At 59.7% G+C, this 26,888-nt stretch overlaps 1 protein-coding gene across 1 annotated transcript in view; it reads right to left on the reverse strand.

Moving 5' to 3' along the window:
- The window catches only part of LOC106867356 (tektin-like protein 1), a 57,998-nt gene that overhangs the window by 6,359 nt on the left and 24,751 nt on the right, over positions 1 to 26,888 (reverse strand). Inside the window, exons 2-3 of the mRNA XM_052975379.2 lie at positions 1,458 to 1,562; positions 336 to 695 (exon numbers count right to left, since the gene is read on the reverse strand). Of these exons, the coding sequence (XP_052831339.1) occupies positions 336 to 695; positions 1,458 to 1,562 (465 nt within the window). The remainder of the gene's footprint in view (positions 1 to 335; positions 696 to 1,457; positions 1,563 to 26,888) is intronic.

Below are 26,888 nucleotides of genomic sequence, written 5' to 3' on the forward strand. Positions count from 1 at the left end.
ATTAATAATGGGCTAACAGAAAAGCAAATGAAATGTTAGGGTAAGAAGTTAATACCAGGGTATGCATATAATTATAGGATGGGTGATTAAAATTTGATACTGGATTAGATATAAGGACAGTCATGCATGAGACAGAAATAGGGGATAACATCTAAGACCAGGTGGGATGCTTAGGAAGATGAATATTATTTTGAATAACCAGGGCCCCACCTTTCTTTTTTCTCACGGTCTCTAAAAGTGTTGGAAAACGGAAGAAGATTAGAGACCTGTTGATGTCTATGATGATGATGATAACATGAAACGAATCCAACAAAAACCCTGCCAACCCAACTCACCAATAAATTAGTTGTTTCGGTCAGTTTTTTGCTCAACCCTTTATTCACCGACTGATGAGCTGCATCTTTCAAGTTGTTCATCTTCTTAATTGCGTTCTCAGCTTCCTCCCGGTTCTTACACGACATTGTCATCGCATTCCTGGCCTCTCGCAATGAAATCTCAACTTCAGGAGTCTTCACCTCAGCCAATTCAATTGGGTTCAGCTGGATTGCCCCCAGTTTAGCGTTTGCTGTCTGAGGCCGCGGCTTCTCCTGCATCAGCTTCAACCGGATGCTGGCCACAGATTCATTGGTCAACTCCATGACACGACCTCGCTCCTTTAGGGTATCTTTTAGATCTTTGCGAGCTTTTTGAAGAGCCTGAAATATAAGGATGATAGACGGAGAAATATGAGGCCAAACAGAGATTGGCAAAATGAAGTTCTTGACCTTGCATTGTCACGTTTCTATTTAAATATTTTATTTCAATTAATTTTAATAATAATAAAGAATTTAGTAAATAATTTTGTTTTTATTAAACAGGTTTTTGGAACATAAATTAACATAAAATTTTGATGGAAGGTTTTTAATTTAAATCACTTTAAAACCTGAAGTTTGATTCATAGGTTCATGGGTGGTGGTCTCAGGTGGATTAGAAAGAAAAGGGTTTAGAGATAAAGGTCGGTAGAATATCGCTAATACACACAAGAAAAAAAACAAAAAATGACACTGTTGGTTACGGCGATGATCACTATTGATCCAATCAACGGAACAACCTGCTCGCGAAATTAACGAGTAAGTGGCTGAGCACTCCACAGACTTGTGTATCCCTTAACGGAGTTCTCAGGAAGATTCAGTGTGACTTTGAAATACAGGTACAACTCATTTTTGCCAGGTGAGTGGACTGGAGCAATGTGGAATAGAGTGTCTTGCTCAAGGACACATGATGTTGCTGGGAATTGAAACCACAACCTTACAATCATGAGCCAGATATTCTAATGATTAAGCCACATATTGGCACTAAAGAAAAAAACAAAAAAAAAGATGAGACACTAGAATACCACTGCAACACAATCAGTACACTACCACTGCAACAACTTGAATTAAATTAACAGGAAAAGAGGGAATAAAATTGCAAATTACTTGGAGACCATCTTGGATAATCTGTAGCTGGACTTCCAGAACTTTCTTGGAATTTACCAAATGTTTCATCTCTGCACAAAGTAAATCATCAGCTCCATCTCTGTCCTGCAATAGAGAATGGCATGGGTGGATTGACACATTGAGTACACACACATACACACGTGAGTGTGTATACTACAGGTGTTTTGTTTTTTTATTGCATATCATACATGTAGAAGGCGCTTAGAGTTTATTAATGGAAAAAGAAAACTGCCAAGAGAGATTGAGTCCAACTTCGCTTCCACTGGACTCCACATTTGGAAACATTGCTGAATATATATAAAAGAAAATAAAAAATAATAATATAAAAACGAAGAATTTATGAACCAACTCTTCCAATTTTGTTTGTGTGTATAGAAATATATGTATGTATGTTTGTATACAAACATACATGTGTGATTGATAGATAGATGTGTGTATATACTCACGGGTGTATATGCATTTTACGCAACGTATTGTCACGTTTATTCCAAATGGTCTGACCAAAGAATATATAGAGTCAAGGGAGATAACCGTAATAAATGAAGTTATGTCCCTTTAAATACTCTAATCTTCATTAAACGTATATATACACACACACTATTTCGGGTCAAACTAAAGCGTTTTACATCAATTACACTATTTTTCTTTTGTTACTTGCCTCCGGTGAGGCGTCTCGGAACATTAATGCGATGCCGGACACGTGCTTGCGGAGCCGGGCACGTACTTGCGACCCCAGACACGGAGTTACAACCCGAGCACGTAATTACGGCCCCAGGCACGTAAATGCGGCCCCACGTGCGTAGTTACGGCGCCGGGCACGTTCTTGCGGAGCCAGGCATGTTCTTACAAAGCCGGGCACGTGTTTGTGGAGCCTGACACGTTCTTGTGGTGCCGAGCACGTAATTGCGGCCCCAGGTGCGTAGTTACTGCCGCGGGCCTCTGATGCGACAGCAGGCACGTTCTTGCGCACGAACGTGCCTGGGACCGTAAGTACGTGCCCCGGGCAGTAAGTACATGCTCGGTGCAGTAAGTATGCACCTAGGACCGCAAAAATGTGCGCGGGGAATAAGTACGTGCCAGGCGTCACAAGAACATACCTCGCACCGTAAGAAGGTGGCTGGGGCCGCAAGAACATGCCTGGCGCCGCAAGAACGTGCCTGGTCCCACAATTACGTAACTGTCGTCGCAACAGCGTGACTGGCTCCATAAGAACGTAGCTTGGGCCGCAAGAACGTGCCTAGGACCACAAGAAGGTGGCACGTTCTTGCAGCGCCGTGCACGTTTTTGCTCCAGGCAAATGCATGCGACACCGGGCACGTTCTTGCAATGCCGGCCCACGTACTTACGTTTCCAGGTACGTTCTTGCGGCCCCAGGCACGTTCTTGCAGCGCCAGGTAAGTTCTTACAGCCCCAGGAACGTTCTTGCCACCCCAGGCACGTTATTGCCGTCCCAGGCACGTTCTTGCCGCCCTAGGCACGTTCTTACGGCCCCAGGCACGTTCTTGCCGCTCCAGACAAGTTCTTGCGGTCCGAGGCACGTTCTTACGGCCCCAGGCACGTTCTTACGGCTCCAGGCACGTTCTTGCTGCGCCAGGTATGTTCTTACGGCTCCAGGAACGTTCTTGCCGCCCCAGGCACGTTCTTGCGGGTCGAGGCAAGTTCTTACGGCCCCATACACGATCTTGGGGCCCGAGGCACGTTCTTACAGCCCCAGGTACGTTCTTACGGCCCCAGGCACATTCTTCCGGCGCCGGGCACGTTCTTGCAGCACCAGGAACGTTCTTGCTGTGCCAGGCAAGTTCTTGCAATGCCGGCCACATGCTTACGTTTCCAGGTACGTTCTCGCGGCCCCAGGCCCGTTCTTGCCGCCCCATGCACGTTCTTGCGTCCCCACGAACGTTCTTGCGTCGCCAGGCACGTTCTTGCAATGCCGGGCACGAGCTTACGTTTTCAGGTACGTTCTTCCGGCCCCAGGCACGTTCTTGAGGCTCCAGGCACGTTCTTACGGCCCCAGGCATGTTCTTACGGCCCCAGCTATTTTCTTCCGGCCTCAGACTCGTTCTTCCGGCCTCAGACTCGTTCTTACGGCCCCAGGCACGTTCTTGCGGCCTCAGGCACGTTCTTACGGCCCCAAGCACGTTCTTATGGCCCCAAGCACATTCTTGCGGCCCCAGGCACATTCATGCCGCCCCAGGCACGTTCTTGTGGCCCCAGACTCGTTCTTACGGCCCCAGGGACGTTCTTGCCGCCCCAGTATCGTTCTTGCCGCACGAGGTGTGTTCTTGCCGCCCCAGGCGCGTTCTTGCAGCGCTGGGTACGTTCTTGCGGCACCAGGCATGTTCTTGCAATGCCGGCCATGTGCTTACGTTTCCAGGAACGTTCTTGCGGCCCCAGGCACGTTCTTGTTCCGCCAGGTACGTTCTTGCCGCCCCACGAACGTTCTTGCGTCGCCAGGCAGGTTCTTGCAAAGCCGGGCACGAGCTTACGTTTTCAGGTACGTTCTTGCGACCCCATGCACGTTCTTAAGACCCCAGGCACGTTCTTGAGACCCCCAGGCATGTTCTTGTTCCGCCAGGTACGTTCTTGCCGCCCCAGGCACGTTCTTACGGCCCCAGGCACGTTGTTGCCTCCCCAGGCACGTTCTTACGGCCCCAGGCACGTTGTTGCCTCCCCAGGCACGTTCTTACGGCCCTAGGAATGTTCTTACCGTCCCGGGCACGTTCTTGCGGCTCCAGGCCCGTTCTTACGGTGCCGGGCACGTTCTTGCAGACCCAGGACTGTTCTTGGAACGCCAGGCCCGATCTTACGGCCCCATGCACGTTCTTACGGCCCCAGGAACATTCTTGCGGCCCCAGGCACGTTCTTGCGGACCCAGGTACGTTCTTGAGGCGCCGGGCACGTTTTCACGGACGTAGACACGCTTTTGCGGCCGCAGGCACGTTCTAGCGGCGCCGGGAACGTCCTTGCAGCGCCAGGCACCTTCTTACGGCCCCAGGCAGGTTCTTGCCGCCCCAGGCACGTTCTTGCGGCCCCACGAACGTTCTTGCGTCGCCAGGCAGGTTCTTACAAAGCCGGGCACGAGCTTACGTTTTCAGGTACGTTCTTGCTGCCCCATGCACGTTCTTAAGACCCCAGGCACGTTCTTGAGGCCCCAGGCACGTTCTTGCGGACCCGGACAAGTTCTTATGGCCCCAGGCACGTTGTTGCCTCCCCAGGCACGTTCTTACGGCCCTAGGCATGTTCTTACCGTCCCGGGCACGTTCTTGCGGCTCCAGGCCCGTTCTTACGGTGCCGGGCACGTTCTTGCAGACCCAGGAATGTTCTTGCAACGCCAGGCCCGATCTTACGGCCCCATGCACGTCCTTCCAGCGCCAGGCACGTTCTTGCCGCCCCAGGCACGTTCTTGCGGCCCCAAGCACGTTATCGCAGCCCCAGGAATGTTCTTGCAGTGCCAGGCAAGTTGTTACGTCCCCAGACTCGTTCTTAAGGCACCAGGCACGTTCTTGCGGCCCCAGGCACGTCCTTACGGCGATGGGCACGTTCTTGCAGCCCCGGGAACGTTCTTGCAGCGCCAGGAATCTTCTTACGGCCCCAGGCACGTTCTTGCAGCCCCAGGCACGTTCTTATGGCCCCAAGCACGTTCTTGCGGCCCCAGGCACATTCATGCCGCCCCAGGCACGTTCTTGCTGCCCAAGGCACGTTCCTACGGCCCCAGGTACTTTCTTACGACCACAGGCACGTTCTTGCGGCGCCAGACACGTTCTTGCGGCTCCAGGCACGTTCTTACGGCCCCAGGCACGTTTTTGCGGCCCCAGACACGTTCTTGCGGCATTGGGCACGTTCTTGCTGCCCCAGGAACGTTCTTGCAGCGCCAGGCACCTTCTTACGGCCCGAGGCACCTTCTTACGGCCCGAGGCATGTTCTTGCAATGCCGGCCATGTGCTTACGTTTCCAGGAACGTTCTTGCGGCTCCAGACACGTTCTTACGGCCCCAGGTACTTTCTTACGACCCCAGGCAAGTTCTTGCGGCCCCAGGCACGTTCTGAAGGCCCCAGGCACATTCTTGCGGCCACAAGCACGTTTTTCCCGCGCCGGGCCCGTTCTTCTAGCCCCAGGAATGTTCTTGCAGCGCCAGGCACGTTTTTGCGGCCACAGGCACGTTTTTGCGGCCACAGGCACGTTTTTGCGGCCACAGGCACGTTCTTGCGGGGCCGGGCACGTGCCTGCAGCGCCAGGCACCTTCTTCTGGCCCCAGGCACGTTATTGCGGCCCCATGCACGTTCTTGCGTCCACACGAACGTTCTTGCGTCGCCAGGCACGTTCTTAAGACCCCAGGCACGTTCAAGAGGCTCCAGACACGTTCTTACGGCCCCAGGCATATTCTTACGGCCCCAGCTATTTTCTTCCGGCCTCAGACTCGTTCTTACGTCACCAGGCACGTTCTTGCGGGTCCGCGCACGTTCTCGCAGCCCCAGGAATGTTCTTCCAGTGCCAGGCACGTTGTTACGGCCCCAGGCACGTTCTTACGGCACCAGGCACGTTCTTGCGGCCCCAGGCACATTCATGCCGCCCCAGGAACGTTCTTGTGGCCCCAGACTCGTTCTTACGGCCGCAGGCACGTTCTTACGGCCCCAGCGACGTTCTTGCCGCCCCAGTTTCGTTCTTGCCGCACGAGGTGCGTTCTTGCCGCCCCAGACGCGTTCTTGCAGCGCCGGGCAAGTTCTTATGGCCCCAGGCACGTTCTTACGGCCCCAGGCACGTTCTTACGGCCCCAAGCACGTTGTTTGCCTCCCCAGGCACGTTCTTACCGTCCTAGGCATGTTCTTACCGTCCCGGGCACGTTCTTGCGGCTCCAGGCCCGTTCTTACGGTGCCGGGCACGTTCTTGCAGACCCAGGAATGTTCTTGCAACGTCAGGCCCGATCTTACGGCCCCATGCACGTTCTTACGGCCCCAGGAACATTCTTGCGGCCCCAGGAACGTTCTTGCGGCCCCAGGCACGTTCTTGCGGACCCAGGTACGTTCTTGAGGCGCCGGGCACGTTCCGCGGACGCAGGCACGTTTTTGTGGCCGCAGGCACGTTCTAGAGGCGCCGGGCACGTCCTTCCAGCGCCAGGCACCTTCTTACGGCCCCAGGCACGTTCTTGTCGCCCCAGGCACGTTCTTGCGGCCCCATGCACGTTCTTGCGTCGCCAGGCAGGTTCTTGCAAAGCCGGGCACGAGCTTAGGTTTTCAGGTACGTTCTTGCGGCCCCATGCACGTTCTTAAGCCCCTAGGCACGTTCTTGAGGCCCCAGGCACGTTCTTGCGGCTCCGCGCAAGTTCTCGCAGCCCCAGGAACGTTCTTGAAGTGCCAGGCAAGTTGTTACGTCCCCAGGCAGGTTCTTAAGGCACCAGGCACGTTCTTGAGGCCCCAAGCACGTTTTTGCGGCCCCAGGCACGTCCTTGCGGCCCCAGGTACGTTCTTATGGCCCCAAGCACGTTCTTGCGGCTCCACGCACATTCATACCGCCCCAGGCACGTTCTTGCTGCCCAAGTCACGTTTTTGTGGCCCCAGGCACATCCTTACGGCGATGGGCACGTCCTTGCAGCCCCGGGAACGTTCTTGCAGCGCCAGGAATCTTCTTACGGCCCCAGGCACGTTCTTGCGGCCCCAGGTACGTTCTTGCGGCCCCAGGCACGTTCTTGCAGCCCCAGGAACGTTCTTGCAATGCTGGCCACGAGCATACGTTTCCAGGCACGTTCTTGCGGCCCCACGCACGTTTTCGCGGACCCAGGCACGTTCTTACGGTCCCAGGCATGTTCATGCGGCCCCAGCTACCTTTTCACGGCTCCAGATTCGTTCTTACGGCCCCAGGCACGTTCTTTCCGCCCCAGGTAGGTTCTTACGGCCCCAGGGATGTTTTTACGGCCCCAGGCACGTTCTTTCCGCCCCATGTACGTTCTTGTGGCACCAGGCACTTCTTACGACCCCAAGTACGTTTTTACGGCCCCAGGCACGTTCTTACGGCCCCAGACACGTTCTTGCCGCACCAGGCACGTTCTTGCGGTACCAGACATGTTCTTGCGGCCCCAGACATGTTCTTACGGCCCCAGGTACTTTCTTACGGCCCCATGCACGTTTTTACGGCCCCAGGCACCTTCTTACGGCCCCAGGCACGTTCTTGCCGCCCCAGGCACGTTCTTGCGGCTACAGGCACGTTCTTATGGCCCCAGGCACGTTCTTAGGACGCCAAGTACGTTTTTGCGGCCTCAGGCACCTTCTTACGACCCCAGGAACGTTCTTGCCTCCCTAGGCAAGTTCTTGCGGCCCCAGGAACGTTCTTGCGACCTCAGGCACGTTCTTGAGGCTCCAGGCACGTTCTTACGGCCCCAGGCACGTTCTTGTGGCCCACGCAGGTTTTCGCGGCCCCAGGAACGTTCTGACGGCCCCAGGTACTTTCTTACGGCCCCAGGCACGTTCTTGCCTCCCCAGGCACGTTCTTGCGGCCCCACGCAGGTTTTCGCGGCCCCAGGCACGTTCTTGCCCCACATGCACATTCTTGAGGCTCCAGGCACGTTCTTGCCGCCCCAGGCACGTTGTTGAGGCCCCAGGCACGTTCTTGCCGCCCCAGAAATGTTCTTACGGCCCCAGGCACGTTCTTGCGGCCCCGGGTACGTTCTTGCGGCCCCAGGCACGTTCTTGCAGCCCCAGGAACGTTCTTGCAATGCTGGCCACGAGCATACGTTTCCAGGCACGTTCTTACGGTCCCAGGCACGTTCTTACCGCCCCAGGAATGTCCTTGCAACGCCAGGCCCTATCTTACGGCCCCATTCACGTTTTTACGGCCCCAGGCACGTTCTTGCAGCCCCAGGTACGTTCTTGAGGCGCCGGGCACGTTCTTGCGGACCCAGACACGTTCTTGTGGCACCAGGCACGTTCTTACGACCCCAAGTACGTTTTCACGGTCCCAAGCACGTTCTTACGCCCCCAGGAACGTTCCTACGGCACCTGACAGGTTCATGCGGCCCCAGGCACGTTCTTACGGCCCCAGGCACGTTCTTGCCGTCCCAGACATGTTCTTGCCGCCCCAGGCACGTTCTTGCGTCCCCAGGAACGTTCTTGCGGCCGCAGCCACGTTCTTGCAACCCCAGGCACGTTCTTACAACCCCAGGCACGTTCTTACGGCCCCAGGAACGTTCTTGCGACCTCAGGCACGTTCTTGAGGCTCCAGGCACGTTCTTGCAACCCCAGGCACGTTCTAACGGCCCCAGGCACGTTCTTGCTACCTCAGGCACGTTCTTGAGGCTCCAGGCACGTTCTTGCGGCCCCATGCAGGTTTTCGCGGCCCTGGGCACGTTCTTGCGGCCCCATGCACGGTCTTGCGAAGTCACGCACGTTCCTGCCGCCTCAGGCACGTTTTTACGGCCCCAGGCACGTTCTTGCCGCCCCAGGCACGTTCTTACGGCTCCAGGCACGTTCTTATGGCCCCAGGCACGTTCTTAGGACGCCAAGTACGTTTTTACGGCCTCAGGCACGTTCTTACGTCCCCAGGAACGTTCTTGCCTCCCTAGGCACCTTCTTGCGGCCCCAGGCACGTTCTTGCGACCTCAGGCACGTTCTTGAGGCTCCAGGCACGTTCTTACGGCCCCAGGCACGTTCTTGCGGCCCCACGCAGGTTTTCGCGGCCCCAGGCACGTTCTTGCGGCCCCAGGTACTTTCTTACGACCACAGGCACGTTCTTGCGGCGCCAGACACGTTCTTGCAGCCCCAGGAAAGTTTTTGCAGCGCAAGGCACGTTCTTACGGCCCCAGGCACGTTCTTGCGGCCCCAGGCACGTTCTTACGGCCCCAGGCAGGTTTTTGCGGCCCCAGGCACGTTCTTGCGACAGTGGGTACGTTCTTGCTGCCCCAGGAACGTTCTTGCAGCGCCAGGAACATTCTTACGGCCCGAGGCAAGTTCTTGCGGCCCCAGGTACGTTCTTGCGGCCCCAGGCACGTTCTTAGGGCCCCAGGCACGTTCTTACGGTACCATGCACGTTCTTATGGCCCCAGGAACGATTTTACGAACCCAGACACGTTCTTTCCGCCCCAGGCACGTTCTTGCGGCCCCAGACACATTCTTACGGCCCCATATACTTTCTTAGGACCCCAGGCACGTTCTTGCGGCGCCAGGAACGTTCTTGCAGCCCCAGGAAAGTTCTTGCAGCGCAAGGCACGTTCTTACGGCCCCAGGCACGTTCTTACGGCCCCAGGTATGTTCTTGCGGCCCCAGCTACTTTCTTACGGCCCCAGACTCGTTCTTACGGCCCCAGGCACGTTCTTACGGCCCCAGGCACATTCATGCCGCCCCAGGCACGTTCTTGAGGCCCAGACTCGTTCTTACGGCTCTAGGCATGTTCTTACGGCCCCAGGCACGTTCTTACGGCCCCAGGGACGTTCTTGCCGCCCCAGTCACGTTCTTGCCGCACGACGTGCGTTCTTGCCTCCCCAGGCACGTTCTTACGGCTCTAGGCATGTTCTTACGGCCCCAAGCACGTTATTACGGCCCCAGGCACGTTCTTACGGCCCCAGGTACTTTCTTACGACCACAGGCACGCTCTTGCGGCGCCAGACACGTTCTTGCGGCTCCAGGCACGTTCTTATGGCCACAGACACGTTCTTGCCGCCCCAAGCACGTTATTACGGCCCCAGGCACGTCCTTACGGCCCCAGGGACGTTTTTGTAGCCCAAGGCACGCTCTTGCCGCCCCAAGCACGTTATTACGGCCCCAGGCACGTCCTTACGGCCCCAGGCACGTCCTTACGGCCCCAGGCACGTTTTTGTGGCACCAGGCACGCTCTTGCCGCCCCAAGCACGTTATTACGACCCCAGGCACATCCTTACGGCCTAGGCACGTTTGTGTGGCCCCAGGCACGTTCTTGCGGTGCTGGGCACGTTCTTGCAGCCCCGGGAACGTTCTTGCAGCGCCAGGCACCTTCTTACGGCCCCAGGCACGTTCTTGCGGCCCCAGGTACGTTCTTGCGGCCCCAGGCACGTCCTTGCAGCCCCAGGAACGTTCTTGCAATGCTGGCCACGAGCTTAGGTTTCCAGGTACGTTCTTGCGGCCTCAAGCACGTTCTTACGGCCCCGGGCACGTTCTTACGGCCCCAGGAACGTTCCTGCGGCCCCATGCACGTTCTTTCGAAGTCAGGCACGTTCCTGCCGCCTCAGGAACGTTTTTACGGCCCCAGGCACGTTCTTACGGCCCCAGGAATGTTCTTGCCTCCCCAGGCACGTTCTTGCGGCTCCAGGCACGTTCTTAAGGCCCCAGGCACGTTCTTGCCGCCCCATGCACGTTCTTGCCGCCCCAGGAATGTTCTTGCAACGCCAGGCCCGATCTTACGGCCCCATGCACGTTTTTACGGCCCCAGGCACGTTCTTACGGCCCCATGTACTTTCTTACGACCACAGGCACGTTCTTGCGGCGCCAGACACGTTCTTGCAGCCCCAGGTACGTTCTTGAGGCGCCGGGCACGTTCTTGCGGACCCAGACACGTTCTTGTGGCCCCAGACACGTTCTTACGACCCCAAGTACGTTTTTACGGCCCCAGGCACGTTCTTACGCCCCCAGGAAAGTTCTTTCCTCCCCAGGCACGTTCTTGCGGCCCCAGGCAAGGTCTTGCCGCCCCAGGCACGTTCTTGCGGCTCCAGACACGTTCTTGCGGCCCCAGACACTTTCTTACGGCCCCAGGCACGTTATTGCTGCCCCAGGCACGTTCTTGCGGCCCCAGACACGTTCTTGCGGCCCCAGACACGTTCTTGCGGCCCCAGGCACGTTCTTACGGCCCGAGGTACTTTCTTACGACCACAGGCACGTTCTTGCGGCACCAGACACGTTCTTGCAGCCCCAGGAAAGTTCTTGCGGCACTGGGCACGTTCTTGCTGCCCCAGGAACGTTCTTGCAGCGCCAGGCACCTTCTTACGGCCCGAGGCACGTTCTTGCGGCCCCAGGCACGTTCTTGCGGCCCCAGGCACGTTCTTGCGTCTCCAGGAACGTTGTTGCAATGCTGGCCACGAGCTTACGTTTCCAGGTACGTTCTTGCGGCTCCAGGCACGTTCTTACGGCCCCAGCCACGTTCTTACGGCCCCAGGCACGTTCTTGCCACACCAGGCACGTTCTCGCAGCGCCAGGCACGTTCTTATGGCCCCAGGCACGTTCTTGCCGCCCCAGGCACATTCTTGCGACCTCAGGCACATTCTTGAGGATGCAGGCACGTTTTCCCGGCCCCAGGCACGTTCTTGCGGCCCCAGGAACGTTCTTCGGGCACCGGGCCCGTTCTTGCGGCGCCAGGCACGTCCTTGCAATGCCGGCAACGTGCTTTCGATTCCAGGTACGTTCTTGCGGCCCCACGCAAGTTTTCGCGGACCCAGGCACGTTCTTGAGGCGCCGGGCACGTTCTAGCGGCCCCAGGTACGTTCTTAAAAGCCCCAGGCACGTTCTTATGGCCCCAAGCACGTTCTTGCGGCCCCAGGCACATTCATGCGGCCCCAGGCACGTTCTTGCTGCCCCAGGCACGTTTTTGTGGCCCCAGGCACGTTCTTGCTGCCCCAGGCACGTTCTTGCGGCCCCAGGCACGTTCTTGCGGCCCCAGGTACGTTCTTGCGGCCCCAGGCACGTCCTTGCAGCCCCAGGAACGTTCTTGCAATGCTGGCCACGAGCTTAGGTTTCCAGGTACGTTCTTGCGGCCTCAAGCACGTTCTTACGGCCCCGGGCACGTTCTTACGGCCCCAGGAACGTTCTTGCGGCCCAAGGCACGTTCTTGCGGCCCCACGCAAGATTTCGCGGACCCAGGCACGTTCTTGAGGCGCCGGGCACGTTCTAGCGGCCCCAGGTACGTTCTTAAAAGCCCCAGGCACGTTCTTATGGCCCCAAGCACGTTCTTGCGGCCCCAGGCACATTCATGCGGCCCCAGGCACGTTCTTGCTGCCCCAGGCACGTCCTTACGGCCCCAGGCACGTTCTTGCCACCCTAGGCACGTTTTTACGGCTCCAGGAACGTTCTTGCGGCCCCAGTCACGTTCTTGTGGCCCCAGACACGTTCTTACGACCCCAAGTACGTTTTTACGGCTCCAGGCACATTCTTACGCCCCCAGGAAAGTTCTTTCCTCCCCAGGTACGTTCTTCCGGTTCCAGGCAAGGTCTTGCCGCCCCAGGCACGTTCTTGCGGCCCCAGACACGTTCTTGCGGCCCCAGGCACGTTCTTACGGCCCCAGGTACTTTCTTACGACCACAGGCACGCTCTTGCGGCGCCAGACACGTTCTTGCGGCTCCAGGCACGTTCTTATGGCCACAGACACGTTCTTGCCGCCCCAAGCACGTTATTACGGCCCCAGGCACGTCCTTACGGCCCCAGGGACGTTTTTGTAGCCCAAGGCACGCTCTTGCCGCCCCAAGCACGTTATTACGGCCCCAGGCACGTCCTTACGGCCCCAGGCACGTCCTTACGGCCCCAGGCACGTTTTTGTGGAACCAGGCACGCTCTTGCCGCCCCAAGCACGTTATTACGACCCCAGGCACATCCTTACGGCCTAGGCACGTTTGTGTGGCCCCAGGCACGTTCTTGCGGTGCTGGGCACGTTCTTGCAGCCCCGGGAACGTTCTTGCAGCGCCAGGCACCTACTTACGGCCCCAGGCACGTTCTTGCGGTCCCAGGTACGTTCTTGCGGCCCCAGGCACGTCCTTGCAGCCCCAGGAACGTTCTTGCAATGCTGGCCACGAGCTTAGGTTTCCAGGTACGTTCTTGCGGCCTCAAGCACGTTCTTACGGCCCCGGGCACGTTCTTACGGCCCCAGGAACGTTCTTGCGGCCCCATGCACGTTCTTTCGAAGTCAGGCACGTTCCTGCCGCCTCAGGAACGTTCTTACGGCCCCAGGAATGTTCTTGCCTCCCCAGGCACGTTCTTGCGGCTCCAGGCACGTTCTTAAGGCCCCAGGCACGTTCTTACCGCCCCATGCACGTTTTTGCCGCCCCAGGAATGTTCTTGCAACGCCAGGCCCGATCTTACGGCCCCATGTACTTTCTTACGACCACAGGCACGTTCTTGCGGCGCCAGACACGTTCTTGCAGCCCCAGGTACGTTCTTGAGGCGCCGGGCACGTTCTTGCGGACCCAGACACGTTCTTGTGGCCCCAGACACGTTCTTACGACCCCAAGTACGTTTTTACGGCCCCAGGCACGTTCTTACGCCCCCAGGAAAGTTCTTTCCTCCCCAGGCACGTTCTTGCGGCCCCAGGCAAGGTCTTGCCGCCCCAGGCACGTTCTTGCGGCTCCAGACACGTTCTTGCGGCCCCAGACACTTTCTTACGGCCCCAGGCACGTTATTGCTGCCCCAGGCACGTTCTTGCGGCCCCAGACACGTTCTTGCGGCCCCAGACACGTTCTTGCGGCCCCAGGCACGTTCTTACGGCCCGAGGTACTTTCTTACGACCACAGGCACGTTCTTGCGGCGCCAGACACGTTCTTGCAGCCCCAGGAAAGTTCTTGCGGCACTGGGCACGTTCTTGCTGCCCCAGGAACGTTCTTGCAGCGCCAGGCACCTTCTTACGGCCCGAGGCACGTTCTTGCGGCCCCAGGCACGTTCTTGCGGCCCCAGGCACGTTCTTGCGTCTCCAGGAACGTTGTTGCAATGCTGGCCACGAGCTTACGTTTCCAGGTACGTTCTTGCGGCCCCAGGCACGTTCTTACGGCCCCAGCCACGTTCTTACGGCCCCAGGCACGTTCTTGCCACACCAGGCACGTTCTTACGGCCCCAAGAACGTTCTTGCCTCCCCAGGCACGTTCTCGCAGCGCCAGGCACGTTCTTATGGCCCCAGGCACGTTCTTGCCGCCCCAGGCACATTCTTGCGACCTCAGGCACATTCTTGAGGATGCAGGCACGTTTTCGCGGCCCCAGGCACGTGCTTGCGGCCCCAGGCACGTTCTTCGGGCACCGGGCCCGTTCTTGCGGCGCCAGGCACGTCCTTGCAATGCCGGCAACGTGCTTTCGATTCCAGGTACGTTCTTGCGGCCCCACGCAAGTTTTCGCGGACACAGGCACGTTCTTGAGGCGCCGGGCACGTTCTAGCGGCCCCAGGTACGTTCTTAAAAGCCCCAGGCACGTTCTTATGGCCCCAAGCACGTTCTTGCGGCCCCAGGCACATTCATGCGGCCCCAGGCACGTTCTTGCTGCCCCAGGCACGTTTTTGTGGCCCCAGGCACGTTCTTGCTGCCCCAGGCACGTTCTTGCGGCCCCAGGTACGTTCTTGCGGCCCCAGGCACGTCCTTGCAGCCCCAGGAACGTTCTTGCAATGCTGGCCACGAGCTTAGGTTTCCAGGTACGTTCTTGCGGCCTCAAGCACGTTCTTACGGCCCCGGGCACGTTCTTACGGCCCCAGGAACGTTCTTGCGGCCCAAGGCACGTTCTTGCGGCCCCACGCAAGTTTTCGCGGACCCAGGCACGTTCTTGAGGCGCCGGGCACGTTCTAGCGGCCCCAGGTACGTTCTTAAAAGCCCCAGGCACGTTCTTATGGCCCCAAGCACGTTCTTGCGGCCCCAGGCACATTCATGCGGCCCCAGGCACGTTCTTGCTGCCCCAGGCACGTTTTTGTGGCCCCAGGCACGTTCTTGCTGCCCCAGGCACGTTCTTAAAAGCCCCAGGCACGTTCTTATGGCCCCAAGCACGTTCTTGCGGCCCCAGGCACATTCATGCGGCCCCAGGCACGTTCTTGCTGCCCCAGGCACGTCCTTACGGCCCCAGGCACGTTCTTGCCACCCTAGGCACGTTTTTACGGCCCCAGGCACGTCCTTACGGCCCCAGGCACGTCCTTACGGCCCCAGGCACGTTTTTGTGGCACCAGGCACGCTCTTGCCGCCCCAAGCACGTTATTACGACCCCAGGCACATCCTTACGGCCTAGGCACGTTTGTGTGGCCCCAGGCACGTTCTTGCGGTGCTGGGCACGTTCTTGCAGCCCCGGGAACGTTCTTGCAGCGCCAGGCACCTTCTTACGGCCCCAGGCACGTTCTTGCGGCCCCAGGTACGTTCTTGCGGCCCCAGGCACGTCCTTGCAGCCCCAGGAACGTTCTTGCAATGCTGGCCACGAGCTTAGGTTTCCAGGTACGTTCTTGCGGCCTCAAGCACGTTCTTACGGCCCCGGGCACGTTCTTACGGCCCCAGGAACGTTCTTGCGGCCCCATGCACGTTCTTTCGAAGTCAGGCACGTTCCTGCCGCCTCAGGAACGTTTTTACGGCCCCAGGCACGTTCTTACGGCCCCAGGAATGTTCTTGCCTCCCCAGGCACGTTCTTGCGGCTCCAGGCACGTTCTTAAGGCCCCAGGCACGTTCTTGCCGACCCATGCACGTTCTTGCCGCCCCAGGAATGTTCTTGCAACGCCAGGCCCGATCTTACGGCCCCATGCACGTTTTTACGGCCCCAGGCACGTTCTTACGGCCCCATGTACTTTCTTACGACCACAGGCACGTTCTTGCGGCGCCAGACACGTTCTTGCAGCCCCAGGTACGTTCTTGAGGCGCCGGGCACGTTCTTGCGGACCCAGACACGTTCTTGTGGCCCCAGACACGTTCTTACGACCCCAAGTACGTTTTTACGGCCCCAGGCACGTTCTTACGCCCCCAGGAAAGTTCTTTCCTCCCCAGGCACGTTCTTGCGGCCCCAGGCAAGGTCTTGCCGCCCCAGGCACGTTCTTGCGGCTCCAGACACGTTCTTGCGGCCCCAGACACTTTCTTACGGCCCCAGGCACGTTATTTCTGCCCCAGGCACGTTCTTGCGGCCCCAGACACGTTCTTGCGGCCCCAGACACGTTCTTGCGGCCCCAGGCACGTTCTTACGGCCCGAGGTACTTTCTTACGACCACAGGCACGTTCTTGCGGCGCCAGACACGTTCTTGCAGCCCCAGGAAAGTTCTTGCGGCACTGGGCACGTTCTTGCTGCCCCAGGAACGTTCTTGCAGCGCCAGGCACCTTCTTACGGCCCGAGGCACGTTCTTGCGGCCCCAGGCACGTTCTTGCGGCCCCAGGCACGTTCTTGCGTCTCCAGGAACGTTGTTGCAATGCTGGCCACGAGCTTACGTTTCCAGGTACGTTCTTGCGGCCCCAGGCACGTTCTTACGGCCCCAGCCACGTTCTTACGGCCCCAAGAACGTTCTTGCCTCCCCAGGCACGTTCTCGCAGCGCCAGGCACGTTCTTATGGCCCCAGGCACGTTCTTGCCGCCCCAGGCACATTCTTGCGACCTCAGGCACATTCTTGAGGATGCAGGCACGTTTTCGCGGCCCCAGGCACGTTCTTGCGGCCCCAGGAACGTTCTTCGGGCACCGGGCCCGTTCTTGCGGCGCCAGGCACGTCCTTGCAATGCCGGCAACGTGCTTTCGATTCCAGGTACGTTCTTGCGGCCCCACGCAAGTTTTCGCGGACCCAGGCACGTTCTTGAGGCGCCGGGCACGTTCTAGCGGCCCCAGGTACGTTCTTAAAAGCCCCAGGCACGTTCTTATGGCCCCAAGCACGTTCTTGCGGCCCCAGGCACATTCATGCGGCCCCAGGCACGTTCTTGCTGCCCCAGGCACGTTTTTGTGGCCCCAGGCACGTTCTTGCTGCCCCAGGCACGTTCTTGCGGCCCCAGGTACGTTCTTGCTGCCCCAGGCACGTCCTTGCAGCCCCAGGAACGTTCTTGCAATGCTGGCCACGAGCTTAGGTTTCCAGGTACGTTCTTGCGGCCTCAAGCACGTTCTTACGGCCCCGGGCACGTTCTTACGGCCCCAGGAACGTTCTTGCGGCCCAAGGCACGTTCTTGCGGCCCCACGCAAGTTTTCGCGGACCCAGGCACGTTCTTGAGGCGCCGGGCACGTTCTAGCGGCCCCAGGTACGTTCTTAAAAGCCCCAGGCACGTTCTTATGGCCCCAAGCACGTTCTTGCGGCCCCAGGCACATTCATGCGGCCCCAGGCACGTTCTTGCTGCCCCAGGCACGTCCTTACGGCCCCAGGCACGTTCTTGCCACCCTAGGCACGTTTTTACGGCTCCAGGAACGTTCTTGCGGCCCCAGTCACGTTCTTGTGGCCCCAGACACGTTCTTACGACCCCAAGTACGTTTTTACGGCTCCAGGCACATTCTTACGCCCCCAGGAAAGTTCTTTCCTCCCCATGCACGTTCTTCCGGTCCCAGGCAAGGTCTTGCCGCCCCAGGCACGTTCTTGCGGCCGCAGACACGTTCTTGCGGCCCCAGGCACGTTCTTACGGCCCCAGGTACTTTCTTACGACCACAGGCACGCTCTTGCGGCGCCAGACACGTTCTTGCGGCTCCAGGCACGTTCTTATGGCCACAGACACGTTCTTGCCGCCCCAAGCACGTTATTACGGCCCCAGGCACGTCCTTACGGCCCCAGGGACGTTTTTGTAGCCCAAGGCACGCTCTTGCCGCCCCAAGCACGTTATTACGGCCCCAGGCACGTCCTTACGGCCCCAGGCACGTCCTTACGGCCCCAGGCACGTTTTTGTGGCACCAGGCACGCTCTTGCCGCCCCAAGCACGTTATTACGACCCCAGGCACATCCTTACGGCCTAGGCACGTTTGTGTGGCCCCAGGCACGTTCTTGCGGTGCTGGGCACGTTCTTGCGGTGCTGGGCACGTTCTTGCAGCCCCGGGAACGTTCTTGCAGCGCCAGGCACCTTCTTACGGCCCCAGGCACGTTCTTGCGGCCCCAGGTACGTTCTTGCGGCCCCAGGCACGTCCTTGCAGCCCCAGGAACGTTCTTGCAATGCTGGCCACGAGCTTAGGTTTCCAGGTACGTTCTTGCGGCCTCAAGCACGTTCTTACGGCCCCGGGCACGTTCTTACGGCCCCAGGAAAGTTCTTGCGGCCCCATGCACGTTCTTTCGAAGTCAGGCACGTTCCTGCCGCCTCAGGAACGTTCTTACGGCCCCAGGAATGTTCTTGCCTCCCCAGGCACGTTCTTGCGGCTCCAGGCACGTTCTTAAGGTCCCAGGCACGTTCTTGCCGCCCCATGCACGTTTTTGCCGCCCCAGGAATGTTCTTGCAACGCCAGGCCCGATCTTACGGCCCCATGCACGTTTTTACGGCCCCAGGCACGTTCTTACGGCCCCATGTACTTTCTTACGACCACAGGCACGTTCTTGCGGCGCCAGACACGTTCTTGCAGCCCCAGGTACGTTCTTGAGGCGCCGGGCACGTTCTTGCGGACCCAGACACGTTCTTGTGGCCCCAGACACGTTCTTACGACCCCAAGTACGTTTTTACGGCCCCAGGCACGTTCTTACGCCCCCAGGAAAGTTCTTTCCTCCCCAGGCACGTTCTTGCGGCCCCAGGCAAGGTCTTGCCGCCCCAGGCACGTTCTTGCGGCTCCAGACACGTTCTTGCGGCCCCAGACACTTTCTTACGGCCCCAGGCACGTTATTGCTGCCCCAGGCACGTTCTTGCGGCCCCAGACACGTTCTTGCGGCCCCAGACACGTTCTTGCGGCCCCAGGCACGTTCTTACGGCCCGAGGTACTTTCTTACGACCACAGGCACGTTCTTGCGGCGCCAGACACGTTCTTGCAGCCCCAGGAAAGTTCTTGCGGCACTGGGCACGTTCTTGCTGCCCCAGGAACGTTCTTGCAGCGCCAGGCACCTTCTTACGGCCCGAGGCACGTTCTTGCGGCCCCAGGCACGTTCTTGCGGCCCCAGGCACGTTCTTGCGTCTCCAGGAACGTTGTTGCAATGCTAGCCACGAGCTTACGTTTCCAGGTACGTTCTTGCGGCCCCAGGCACGTTCTTACGGCCCCAGCCACGTTCTTACGGCCCCAGGCACGTTCTTGCCACACCAGGCACGTTCTTACGGCCCCAAGAACGTTCTTGCCTCCCCAGGCACGTTCTCGCAGCGCCAGGCACGTTCTTATGGCCCCAGGCACGTTCTTGCCGCCCCAGGCACATTCTTGCGACCTCAGGCACATTCTTGAGGATGCAGGCACGTTTTCGCGGCCCCAGGCACGTTCTTGCGGCCCCAGGAACGTTCTTCGGGCACCGGGCCCGTTCTTGCGGCGCCAGGCACGTCCTTGCAGCCCCAGGAAAGTTCTTGCGGCACTGGGCACGTTCTTGCTGCCCCAGGAACGTTCTTGCAGCGCCAGGCACCTTCTTACGGCCCGAGGCACGTTCTTGCGGCCCCAGGCACGTTCTCGCGGCCCCAGGCACGTTCTTGCGTCTCCAGGAACGTTGTTGCAATGCTGGCCACGAGCTTACGTTTCCAGGTACGTTCTTGCGGCCCCAGGCACGTTCTTGCCACACCAGGCACATTCTTGCGACCTCAGGCACATTCTTGAGGATGCAGGCACGTTTTCGCGGCCCCAGGCACGTTCTTGCGGCCCCAGGAACGTTCTTCGGGCACCGGGCCCGTTCTTGCGGCGCCAGGCACGTCCTTGCAATGCCGGCAACGTGCTTTCGATTCCAGGTACGTTCTTGCGGCTCCACGCAAGTTTTCGCGGACCCAGGCACGTTCTTGAGGCGCCGGGCACGTTCTAGCGGCCCCAGGTACGTTCTTAAAAGCCCCAGGCACGTTCTTATGGCCCCAAGCACGTTCTTGCGGCCCCAGGCACATTCATGCGGCCCGAGGCACGTTCTTGCTGCCCCAGGCACGTTTTTGTGGCCCCAGGCACGTTCTTGCTGCCCCAGGCACGTTCTTGCGGCCCCAGGTACGTTCTTGCGGCCCCAGGCACGTCCTTGCAGCCCCAGGAACGTTCTTGCAATGCTGGCCACGAGCTTAGGTTTCCAGGTACGTTCTTGCGGCCTCAAGCACGTTCTTACGGCCCCGGGCACGTTCTTACGGCCCCAGGAACGTTCTTGCGGCCCAAGGCACGTTCTTGCGGCCCCACGCAAGTTTTCGCGGACCCAGGCACGTTCTAGCGGCCCCAGGTACGTTCTTAAAAGCCCCAGGCACGTTCTTATGGCCCCAAGCACGTTCTTGCGGCCCCAGGCACATTCATGCGGCCCCAGGCACGTTCTTGCTGCCCCAGGCACGTCCTTACGGCCCCAAGCACGTTCTTGCCACCCTAGGCACGTTTTTACGGCTCCAGGAACGTTCTTGCGGCCCCAGTCACGTTCTTGTGGCCCCAGACACGTTCTTACGACCCCAAGTACGTTTTTACGGCTCCAGGCACATTCTTACGCCCCCAGGAAAGTTCTTTCCTCCCCAGGCACGTTCTTCCGGTCCCAGGCAAGGTCTTGCCGCCCCAGGCACGTTCTTGCGGCCCCAGACACGTTCTTGCGGCCCCAGGCACCTTCTTACGGCCCCAGGTACTTTCTTACGACCACAGGCACGCTCTTGCGGCGCCAGACACGTTCTTGCGGCTCCAGGCACGTTCTTATGGCCACAGACACGTTCTTGCCGCCCCAAGCACGTTATTACGGCCCCAGGCACGTCCTTACGGCCCCAGGGACGTTTTTGTAGCCCAAGGCACGCTCTTGCCGCCCCAAGCACCTTATTACGGCCCCAGGCACGTCCTTACGGCCCCAGGCACGTCCTTACGGCCCCAGGCACGTCCTTACGGCCCCAGGCACGTTTTTGTGGCACCAGGCACGCTCTTGCCGCCCCAAGCACGTTATTACGACCCCAGGCACATCCTTACGGCCTAGGCACGTTTGTGTGGCCCCAGGCACGTTCTTGCGGTGCTGGGCACGTTCTTGCAGCCCCGGGAACGTTCTTGCAGCGCCAGGCACCTTCTTACGGCCCCAGGCACGTTCTTGCGGCCCCAGGTACGTTCTTGCGGCCCCAGGCACGTCCTTGCAGCCCCAGGAACGTTCTTGCAATGCTGGCCACGAGCTTAGGTTTCCAGGTACGTTCTTGCGGCCTCAAGCACGTTCTTACGGCCCCGGGCACGTTCTTACGGCCCCAGGAACGTTCTTGCGGCCCCATGCACGTTCTTTCGAAGTCAGGCACGTTCCTGCCGCCTCAGGAACGTTTTTACGGCCCCAGGCACGTTCTTACGGCCCCAGGAATGTTCTTGCCTCCCCAGGCACGTTCTTGCGACTCCAGGCACGTTCTTAAGGCCCCAGGCACGTTCTTGCCGCCCCATGCACGTTCTTGCCGCCCCAGGAATGTTCTTGCAACGCCAGGCCCGATCTTACGGCCCCATGCACGTTTTTACGGCCCCAGGCACGTTCTTACGGCCCCATGTACTTTCTTACGACCACAGGCACGTTCTTGCGGCGCCAGACACGTTCTTGCAGCCCCAGGTACGTTCTTGAGGCGCCGGGCACGTTCTTGCGGACCCAGACACGTTCTTGTGGCCCCAGACACGTTCTTACGACCCCAAGTACGTTTTTACGGCCCCAGGCACGTTCTTACGCCCCCAGGAAAGTTCTTTCCTCCCCAGGCACGTTCTTGCGGCCCCAGGCAAGGTCTTGCCGCCCCAGGCACGTTCTTGCGGCTCCAGACACGTTCTTGCGGCCCCAGACACTTTCTTACGGCCCCAGGCACGTTATTGCTGCCCCAGGCACGTTCTTGCGGCCCCAGACACGTTATTGCGGCCCCAGACACGTTCTTGCGGCCCCAGGCACGTTCTTACGGCCCGAGGTACTTTGTTACGACCACAGGCACGTTCTTGCGGCACCAGACACGTTCTTGCAGCCCCAGGAAAGTTCTTGCGGCACTGGGCACGTTCTTGCTGCCCCAGGAACGTTCTTGCAGCGCCAGGCACCTTCTTACGGCCCGAGGCACGTTCTTGCGGCCCCAGGCACGTTCTTGCGGCCCCAGGCACGTTCTTGCGTCTCCAGGAACGTTGTTGCAATGCTGGCCACGAGCTTACGTTTCCAGGTACGTTCTTGCGGCCCCAGGCACGTTCTTACGGCCCCAGCCACGTTCTTACGGCCCCAGGCACGTTCTTGCCACACCAGGCACGTTCTCGCAGCGCCAGGCACGTTCTTATGGCCCCAGGCACGTTCTTGCCGCCCCAGGCACATTCTTGCGACCTCAGGCACATTCTTGAGGATGCAGGCACGTTTTCGCGGCCCCAGGCACGTTCTTGCGGCCCCAGGAACGTTCTTCGGGCACCGGGCCCGTTCTTGCGGCGCCAGGCACGTCCTTGCAATGCCGGCAACGTGCTTTCGATTCCAGGTACGTTCTTGCGGCCCCACGCAAGTTTTCGCGGACCCAGGCACGTTCTTGAGGCGCCGGGCACGTTCTAGCGGCCCCAGGTACGTTCTTAAAAGCCCCAGGCACGTTCTTATGGCCCCAAGCACGTTCTTGCGGCCCCAGGCACATTCATGCGGCCCCAGGCACGTTCTTGCTGCCCCAGGCACGTTTTTGTGGCCCCAGGCACGTTCTTGCTGCCCCAGGCACGTTCTTGCGGCCCCAGGTACGTTCTTGCGGCCCCAGGCACGTCCTTGCAGCCCCAGGAACGTTCTTGCAATGCTGGCCACGAGCTTAGGTTTCCAGGTACGTTCTTGCGGCCTCAAGCACGTTCTTACGGCCCCGGGCACGTTCTTACGGCCCCAGGAACGTTCTTGCGGCCCAAGGCACGTTCTTGCGGCCCCACGCAAGATTTCGCGGACCCAGGCACGTTCTTGAGGCGCCGGGCACGTTCTAGCGGCCCCAGGTACGTTCTTAAAAGCCCCAGGCACGTTCTTATGGCCCCAAGCACGTTCTTGCGGCCCCAGGCACATTCATGCGGCCCCAGGCACGTTCTTGCTGCCCCAGGCACGTCCTTACGGCCCCAGGCACGTTCTTGCCACCCTAGGCACGTTTTTACGGCTCCAGGAACGTTCTTGCGGCCCCAGTCACGTTCTTGTGGCCCCAGACACGTTCTTACGACCCCAAGTACGTTTTTACGGCTCCAGGCACATTCTTACGCCCCCAGGAAAGTTCTTTCCTCCCCAGGTACGTTCTTCCGGTCCCAGGCAAGGTCTTGCCGCCCCAGGCACGTTCTTGCGGCCCCAGACACGTTCTTGCGGCCCCAGGCACGTTCTTACGGCCCCAGGTACTTTCTTACGACCACAGGCACGCTCTTGCGGCGCCAGACACGTTCTTGCGGCTCCAGGCACGTTCTTATGGCCACAGACACGTTCTTGCCGCCCCAAGCACGTTATTACGGCCCCAGGCACGTCCTTACGGCCCCAGGGACGTTTTTGTAGCCCAAGGCACGCTCTTGCCGCCCCAAGCACGTTATTACGGCCCCAGGCACGTCCTTACGGCCCCAGGCACGTCCTTACGGCCCCAGGCACGTTTTTGTGGCACCAGGCACGCTCTTGCCGCCCCAAGCACGTTATTACGACCCCAGGCACATCCTTACGGCCTAGGCACGTTTGTGTGGCCCCAGGCACGTTCTTGCGGTGCTGGGCACGTTCTTGCAGCCCCGGGAACGTTCTTGCAGCGCCAGGCACCTTCTTACGGCCCCAGGCACGTTCTTGCGGCCCCAGGTACGTTCTTGCGGCCCCAGGCACGTCCTTGCAGCCCCAGGAACGTTCTTGCAATGCTGGCCACGAGCTTAGGTTTCCAGGTACGTTCTTGCGGCCTCAAGCACGTTCTTACGGCCCCGGGCACGTTCTTACGGCCCCAGGAACGTTCTTGCGGCCCCATGCACGTTCTTTCGAAGTCAGGCACGTTCCTGCCGCCTCAGGAACGTTCTTACGGCCCCAGGAATGTTTTTGCCTCCCCAGGCACGTTCTTGCGGCTCCAGGCACGTTCTTAAGGCCCCAGGCACGTTCTTGCCGTCCCATGCACGTTCTTGCCGCCCCAGGAATGTTCTTGCAACGCCAGGCCCGATCTTACGGCCCCATGCACGTTTTTACGGCCCCAGGCACGTTCTTACGGCCCCATGTACTTTCTTACGACCACAGGCACGTTCTTGCGGCGCCAGACACGTTCTTGCAGCCCCAGGTACGTTCTTGAGGCGCCGGGCACGTTCTTGCGGACCCAGACACGTTCTTGTGGCCCCAGACACGTTCTTACGACCCCAAGTACGTTTTTACGGCCCCAGGCACGTTCTTACGCCCCCAGGAAAGTTCTTTCCTCCCCAGGCACGTTCTTGCGGCCCCAGGCAAGGTCTTGCCGCCCCAGGCACGTTCTTGCGGCTCCAGACACGTTCTTGCGGCCCCAGACACTTTCTTACGGCCCCAGGCACGTTATTGCTGCCCCAGGCACGTTCTTGCGGCCCCAGACACGTTCTTGCGGCCCCAGACACGTTCTTGCGGCCCCAGGCACGTTCTTACGGCCCGAGGTACTTTCTTACGACCACAGGCACGTTCTTGCGGCGCCAGACACGTTCTTGCAGCCCCAGGAAAGTTCTTGCGGCACTGGGCACGTTCTTGCTGCCCCAGGAACGTTCTTGCAGCGCCAGGCACCTTCTTACGGCCCGAGGCACGTTCTTGCGGCCCCAGGCACGTTCTTGCGGCCCCAGGCACGTTCTTGCGTCTCCAGGAACGTTGTTGCAATGCTGGCCACGAGCTTACGTTTCCAGGTACGTTCTTGCGGCCCCAGGCACGTTCTTACGGCCCCAGCCACGTTCTTACGGCCCCAGGCACGTTCTTGCCACACCAGGCACGTTCTTACGGCCCCAAGAACGTTCTTGCCTCCCCAGGCACGTTCTCGCAGCGCCAGGCACGTTCTTATGGCCCCAGGCACGTTCTTGCCGCCCCAGGCACATTCTTGCGACCTCAGGCACATTCTTGAGGATGCAGGCACGTTTTCGCGGCCCCAGGCACGTTCTTGCGGCCCCAGGAACGTTCTTCGGGCACCGGGCCCGTTCTTGCGGCGCCAGGCACGTCCTTGCAATGCCGGCAACGTGCTTTCGATTCCAGGTACGTTCTTGCGGCTCCACGCAAGTTTTCGCGGACCCAGGCACGTTCTTGAGGCGCCGGGCACGTTCTAGCGGCCCCAGGTACGTTCTTAAAAGCCCCAGGCACGTTCTTATGGCCCCAAGCACGTTCTTGCGGCCCCAGGCACATTCATGCGGCCCGAGGCACGTTCTTGCTGCCCCAGGCACGTTTTTGTGGCCCCAGGCACGTTCTTGCTGCCCCAGGCACGTTCTTGCGGCCCCAGGAACGTTCTTGCGGCCCCAGGCACGTCCTTGCAGCCCCAGGAACGTTCTTGCAATGCTGGCCACGAGCTTAGGTTTCCAGGTACGTTCTTGCGGCCTCAAGCACGTTCTTACGGCCCCGGGCACGTTCTTACGGCCCCAGGAACGTTCTTGCGGCCCAAGGCACGTTCTTGCGGCCCCACGCAAGTTTTCGCGGACCCAGGCACGTTCTAGCGGCCCCAGGTACGTTCTTAAAAGCCCCAGGCACGTTCTTATGGCCCCAAGCACGTTCTTGCGGCCCCAGGCACATTCATGCGGCCCCAGGCACGTTCTTGCTGCCCCAGGCACGTTCTTACGGCCCCAGGCACGTTCTTGCCACCCTAGGCACGTTTTTACGGCTCCAGGAACGTTCTTGCGGCCCCAGTCACGTTCTTGTGGCCCCAGACACGTTCTTACGACCCCAAGTACGTTTTTACGGCTCCAGGCACATTCTTACGCCCCCAGGAAAGTTCTTTCCTCCCCAGGCACGTTCTTCCGGTCCCAGGCAAGGTCTTGCCGCCCCAGGCACGTTCTTGCGGCCCCAGACACGTTCTTGCGGCCCCAGGCACCTTCTTACGGCCCCAGGTACTTTCTTACGACCACAGGCACGCTCTTGCGGCGCCAGACACGTTCTTGCGGCTCCAGGCACGTTCTTATGGCCACAGACACGTTCTTGCCGCCCCAAGCACGTTATTACGGCCCCAGGCACGTCCTTACGGCCCCAGGGACGTTTTTGTAGCCCAAGGCACGCTCTTGCCGCCCCAAGCACCTTATTACGGCCCCAGGCACGTCCTTACGGCCCCAGGCACGTCCTTACGGCCCCAGGCACGTTTTTGTGGCACCAGGCACGCTCTTGCCGCCCCAAGCACGTTATTACGACCCCAGGCACATCCTTACGGCCTAGGCACGTTTGTGTGGCCCCAGGCACGTTCTTGCGGTGCTGGGCACGTTCTTGCAGCCCCGGGAACGTTCTTGCAGCGCCAGGCACCTTCTTACGGCCCCAGGCACGTTCTTGCGGCCCCAGGTACGTTCTTGCGGCCCCAGGCACGTCCTTGCAGCCCCAGGAACGTTCTTGCAATGCTGGCCACGAGCTTAGGTTTCCAGGTACGTTCTTGCGGCCTCAAGCACGTTCTTACGGCCCCGGGCACGTTCTTACGGCCCCAGGAACGTTCTTGCGGCCCCATGCACGTTCTTTCGAAGTCAGGCACGTTCCTGCCGCCTCAGGAACGTTTTTACGGCCCCAGGCACGTTCTTGCGGCCCCAGGAATGTTCTTGCCTCGCCAGGCACGTTCTTGCGGCTCCAGGCACGTTCTTAAGGCCCCAAAACGTTCTTGCCGCCTCATGCACGTTCTTGCCG

This window comes from Octopus bimaculoides, chromosome 21, assembly GCF_046866305.1.
Source record: "Octopus bimaculoides isolate indiv1 chromosome 21, ASM4686630v1, whole genome shotgun sequence".
In the NCBI taxonomy this organism is placed as follows: domain Eukaryota; kingdom Metazoa; phylum Mollusca; class Cephalopoda; order Octopoda; family Octopodidae; genus Octopus; species Octopus bimaculoides.